The sequence below is a fragment of the Oncorhynchus mykiss genome, chromosome 23, assembly GCF_013265735.2.
Source record: "Oncorhynchus mykiss isolate Arlee chromosome 23, USDA_OmykA_1.1, whole genome shotgun sequence".
In the NCBI taxonomy this organism is placed as follows: Eukaryota; Metazoa; Chordata; class Actinopteri; order Salmoniformes; family Salmonidae; genus Oncorhynchus; species Oncorhynchus mykiss.
This window is the reverse complement of record NC_048587.1, coordinates 11,210,923-11,217,304: the sequence shown is the minus strand read 5'-3', so window position 1 is coordinate 11,217,304 and position 6,382 is coordinate 11,210,923. Positions and strand designations below refer to the sequence as shown.

At 46.2% G+C, this 6,382-nt stretch overlaps 1 protein-coding gene across 1 annotated transcript; it reads left to right on the top strand.

Moving 5' to 3' along the window:
• The first annotated feature begins 582 nt into the window (after positions 1-582).
• LOC118943814 lies at positions 583-5,547 on the top strand. The gene has a single exon (XM_036959642.1). The coding sequence runs from the start codon at positions 695-697 to the stop codon at positions 3,074-3,076; it is 2,382 nt and encodes a 793-aa protein (XP_036815537.1). The 5' UTR covers positions 583-694; the 3' UTR covers positions 3,077-5,547.
• Positions 5,548-6,382: the final 835 nt, after the last annotated feature.

Genomic DNA, 6,382 nt, shown 5'->3' with positions numbered 1-6,382 from the left:
GTTATCAGACACTCACGTCTCACTCCTTTCAGTCAAAACCTTCCATTCAGTTCAGAGAGCTACCAGACTCCATCAGATCCCCTGCATCTCGAAGTGTTGGGTCAGCCAGATCCCACCTGAACGAAAGAACCAGGGGAACTACTGTCTACAGTGGGGAGCATGAGCATTCCTGCCCTGAAGTGGATGTCCAACGTGAATATACCCATTCACACAACGAGCCTGAGGAAGAGGACGAAGATGAGCTACAAAGAGTGACAACTGATGAAGTATGGCAAGCTGCCCTACAACTTAATGCGGAACACAGACATGCAACCGGAAAGGGTGGACCATGGCAACTGAATGGGTATTACTTGGGAGATGTTGAAGACCTGCATGGACAGATACCGCCGAGACCGGCACCAAGGAGGTCTAAACGCATACAAGACCAAAATCAACTAAGAAGAGAACAAGAACTACAAATGCCTCTGAGACTGAGTGAAAACAAGAAAACCGAAGAATATGTGCCATGGAAAATGCAAGACCTCACCGCCGTAATGGAACAACTTCCTAGTCTCCACGGAGGAGCATCAGCTTGGCTACTACAGTTACAGACCCTCACATCAGGATTCCGGCTGGCACTGGGAGACATGAAAGCTTTGTTGGCGAGAGCAACTGATCACACCACCCCCCTCCCAGGCCCACCACCGTATCTAGTATGCTGTCTTTCTTGGGCCTCACTGGGTACAGCCGTACACACATTCCTGACTACACTGCCAGGACTGAACCACTGAGGGAAATAGTCAGATATGCAGGCTCAAGAAACCCTCATGCTCCTCTTATCTGGTCACCTGAGGCCTCTGAGGCATTTGGCCAGTTGAAAACAGACCTGGCTGTGGCTGCAGCTCTCACTGCACCTGACTATGGCAAGACCTTCCATTTGGATGTTTCTGAAAAAGAAGGATTCACGTCATCCGTTCTCTTCCAGAAACATGAGGGGGAGAGAAGAGTCCTGATGTACCACTCCTCAAAATTGGATCACATTGAAATGGGACAAACCACATGCTCAAGATACGTTGCAGCTGTTGCTAAAGCCATTGAAAAAACTGCTCACCTCGTAATGTGCCACAAAATGGAGATTCATACCCACCATGGTGTTGCAGCGTACTTGATGGCGAAGGAATTCACTTTCAGTGCAGAGAGAAAAAACAAAATTCAGAACAAATGTACACAGTCACACATCACGTTTGTCAACACGGACAAGAACATGGCTGATGCCCTTAATGCGGAAGAAGGAATAACCCACGTCTGCGCAGAAAGAGCTGCTCAAGAACTTAAACTCAGACCAGACCTGGAAAATGAACCCATATTGACTGCAGACCTATGGCTGTACACTGACGGGTGTTGTTACAGAGGAAAAGAAGGCAACATAGCAGCATACGCAGTAGTACAACAGACTGAGGATGGAGCTCACACCACCCTGGAATCAGGTATAATACCTCAGCCCGCATCAGCCCAATTGGCAGAGATAATTGGACTCACCCAAGCATTAACACTGGCCAAAGGGAAAAAGGTCAACATATACACCGACTCAGCGTATGCTCATGGAGCAGTACACATCGATGGACCACAATGGGTCAGACGAAACTTTACCACTACTGGAAATCTACCAATCAAGCACAAGACCCAGATGGAGCGTCTGATTGCTGCTGTATCACTTCCTGAAAAAGTGGCCATAATGAAATGCAAGGGCCATCAGATATTGAACTCCAAGATCAGCAAGGGAAATGATGCTGCAGACCAGGCAGCTAAGAAAGCAGGAGGATACACTCCCAGACAAATGGTTCTCCAAATAAGTCCACCTAGGACTGAATTGACTAACCAACACATCAAAGAACTACAACAAGATGCCGGACCATATGAACACTCAGTGTGGGAACAGAGGGGAGCGACAAAGGGTCCTGATGAACTGTGGCGATGCCATGATGGCAGACTGGTGGCCCCTGCAAACCTCTGCCCTGAACTAATCAGAGAAGCACATGGACTAACACACGAAGGGAAACTGAAGACTCTACAGAGAGTCTCTTACGTGTGGTGGCATCCTTACATGAAAGAAATGACAGATTTGTTCTGTGACAGTTGTGCCATCTGTGGAAGTCACAATCCAAAGAAACCTTACCAAACACCAATGGGTCACTATCCGGTACCTAATGCCTGTTTTCAAGACATCAGCATAGATTTTACAGACATGGGAGCAGATCAGGTGAAGGGAGGAAAGAGATATTTGCTAGTAATGGTAGACAGATTCTCTAAGTGGGTAGAGGCCATTCCTACAGCAAAGGAGGATGCGAAGTCAGTCATTAAGTGGCTACAAAAGGAACTTATACCCAGGTATGGGGTTCCTCGACAAATCAGGTCCGACAATGGGTCCCACTTCTCAAATCAGCACCTGAGACAGGTGGAGGAGAGGTTTGGCATTATTCACAAGTTTGGCTCTGTGTATAGGCCGCAATCGCAGGGCCTTGTGGAACGCTGTAATCAGACTCTGAAAGCTAAAATAGCTAAAGTATGTGCAGGAACCAAATTGACCTGGGTGGAAGCCCTGCCCCTGGCACTGATGGCCATGAGGTCCTCACCAGGTGCAGGGACACATCTTTCACCCCATGAAATAATGACAGGTAGAGTAATGCCAGGGCCACCAAGAGAGGGAGGTCATATGCCCCCTCTTGATGTGCACCAGATAGGGATGTCTGACTATGTGAAGAAATTGACGGAATTGTCTGCAGCTCTCTCCAAACAGATACACCGTGTCGCAGAGGGGGAGCTGACTGACGTCCCGGAACAACCAAGGGTAAAAGTTGGAGACTGGGTAAGGATCAAGGTCCACAAGAGAAAGTGGGCTGATCCCAGGTGGACTGGACCGTACGAAGTGAAGGAGGTTACTTCACACTCAGTCCAGGTCAAAGGTAAATCAGGCGCACCTTGGCACCACCTGACACATTGTACTCCAGCCCCAACCCCTGCCAGAACTCTGGCTGAAGTAAGAAGTGATTTACTCACATCCAATTCGAATTCAAATTCTGACATCCCTCCCGTCTGATCATGTGGAGGAGACTCCCATCTTCAGATGATAGGGACACTAGAGTAGCACCATGGGCTAGGAGAAGTAGGAGACCATGGGAAAGACTGGGTTGTTCTGGCCCATTGTTTGTCCTAATTGTAGTCAATGTTGTGTTGACATTGGGAGTAATGTTATGGGCAGCCCAGCGTGTAATTACCGACCAGAAACAGACTACTCGGTTAAACATGACCAATGCTTCTATATTCTCGGATACGCATGTTCTGTCTAAACGTCACATTCAGAATAATGACTTTGAATGTACTGCAGAATTGATTAGGTCAGCTACTCTGTGTATCCCGCCTATCCCGTGGATGATTCCATCCTGATGGCTTCTGGAGTCTCTGGTTTCTCCAATAATTGGTTACTACTGACTGAAGAAGCTGGAAAGGCGGCCCGTACTGACTGTGTGGTATGTATGGGAGCTAGGCCTCTCCTTCGTATTGTGCCTGCAGCCTTACCTGTCAATTGTGTTTTCCCTGTTATGAGATTTAATAACCCACCCCAGAATTGTTCTTCCTGGGATAAGGTTTATCCACTAGTAAAGGGCAGACAGGCACCGATCTTCTCCTCAGATGTTGCTGAAGGGAATTTCACATGTGTGAACATGACCCGAGGACCTCCAGATTTAGGTACTGTCCCACCCCACTGGTGTAATGCTACTTACTTTCCTAATTCTCCCCTTACAGTTGTCGCCAGAGCAGATGTCTGGTGGTGGTGCGGTGGTAAGCGGTTGTTTGGGCGGTTCCCAAAGAATTCTACTGGCCTTTGTGCTCTTGTCTCTCTGCTTCTTCCCATTTCAGTATACCCAATAGGTGTGACTGAGTTGGTGGCTCAATTTCAAAAGGATGCCTTCCCGTCCAGGAAAAAGAGGACGGCTAGATCTGATGGTGGTGACCCTACGTATATAGACGCCATAGGAGTTCCCAGAGGGGTCCCGGATGAGTATAAACTTGTTAACCAGATTTCTGCTGGGTTTGAATCCTCTATTTGCTGGTGGTGTACCATCAACAAAAATATAGATCGAATTAACTATATACATTTTAATGTTCAGAAATTGGGCAACTGGACACAGCAAGGTTTTGAAGCCGTCCATGGTCAACTGGCTGCAACCAGCCTTATGGCCTTCCAGAATCGTATTGCAGTTGACATGCTCCTAGCTGAGAAAGGAGGTGTCTGTTCTATGTTTGGAGAACAATGCTGTACTTTTATCCCTAATAACACTGCTAGTGATGGAAGCTTGACTGTGGCTCTAAAGGGTCTTAGGACTCTTAATGGTAAAATGAAATCTCACTCTGGTATTGACAACTCTATGTGGGACTCCTGGATGGATGCCTTTGGTAAATACAAGACTCTCGTTTCCTCTATTTTAGTTTCTATTTCTGTTTTTTCGGCTATTCTGGTTTTGTGTGGGTGCTGTTGCATTCCATGTATTCGCTCGCTTACCAATAAGGTGATAATTAAGGCTATTGACCCTAGCGCTCCGGCTCAGATGTATCCTCTCTTGGCAGAGGATGACTATGTTGATCTGGTCCCGGAGGATGGGATTGTGTATCAGACCATTGACCACACCGCTGTCTAGAGAGGGAATCTACTTTTTCTATTTTTGCTACCATATTCCTTTTTGAGGCGTTGTTCCCCAGTCTGTTAATAAGGGTTGGAATTTCCTAGGTGGCTGGTAGCCAACTTAGTACATGTTGAGATGTGGATGGAGAACATGATGGTATTATCCGCTTATGCTTCTGCTTGTGCCTTATTGATTTGTCACGTCTCTTGGGAGACGTGAAGAGAGGGACTACCAAACTTTCTCCCTGAGAAAGTTTCTAGTACATTGTCACGTCTTTGTAGACGTGAAGAGAGGGATTTGTAAGCATGAGCACTTAGCTGTGTTCATTATAACCAGGCCTTTTGCTATAACATATTAACTTCAGCATACTAACTTCATCTGTCTACCAAGTATTACTCAATAGGAAACAGCACTCAATAACGCTGACACAAGCAGGCTGATGTCTCCACTCACAGCACATAAACAGGAACTGGCCCAACCACAATGCCTTAGTCTCAGTATCGGCCAACGGCTGGATATGGGAAAAACAGGAACTACACATACATTAAGACACACAAACTCAAGACACACATATGCTGCACAAGATTATAACTTATCTAGGACACACACACACACACACCCACCCTGGACTCAAGAAGACAACAAGGACATTGAGCAACGGCTGAAGCGATGGACTGCAGGAGCCAATCATCGGAGACTACGCCTGGACCTGAACCAACCATAGAACCAGAACTTCAAGACTCAACCTACTTTCTGTGCTGTATAAAATATGTAAACAAACTGTATTAGGGGCTCTCTTTTTTAGCTCACTCGGAGTTACTTGACAGAGCCCATGCATGCTGTACCAGATATCTTTACTCTGAATAAACTGTCACTTGTCATACAATAGATCACTTTGTCCGAATCGATCCTTGACCGACTCGTCCGCCTGCACATCTCATTTTACCAACAGCAGCCACAACTCAAAGAAACCATATCAAACACCAATGGGCTCATACCCAGTACCTAATGCATGTTTTCAGGACATTAGCATAGATTACACAGATATGGGTGTAGACAATGTAACCAAAGGGAAACGCTATATCTTTTAGTCATGGTTGATAGGTTCTCCAAATGCGTTGAGGCAATGCCAACAGCAAAAGAGGATGCCAAGTCAGTCATCAAGTGGCTACAAACCAAACTACTACCCAGGTATATTGACAGTGGCTCACATTTCAGTAACAAACACCTAAGACAGGTGGAAGAAAGATTTGGCATAACCCACAGATTTGGATCTGTGTATAGGCCCCAATCTCAAGGTCTGGTGGAACGTCAAACCAAAAGTTGAAAGCTAAGATAGCTAAAGTGTGTGCAGGTTCGAAGTTGACATGGGTTGAAGTCCTGCCTCTGGCACTGATGGCTATGAGAGCCTCACCAGGAGCAGGCACCCATCTCTCTCCTCATGAGATAATGACTGGAAGAGTCATGCCTGGTCCACCAAGGGAGGGAGGTCACTCCAAGATCGCATAGCAGTTCAGACGTCTTTTGTCCTCGTCTTGTCGTGTCCTGTATATATATATATATTTACAACTTTTTTCACATACATTTTATTTTTATTTTCCATCAACTCATCTTCAAAACACTCTCCTGCAACCCGCCTCACCAATTTATATTTATAAAAAAGTATTATTTACCTCAGATCTGTAATCCTCCAAGAAGCTAGCCAGAAACTAGCCAGAAGC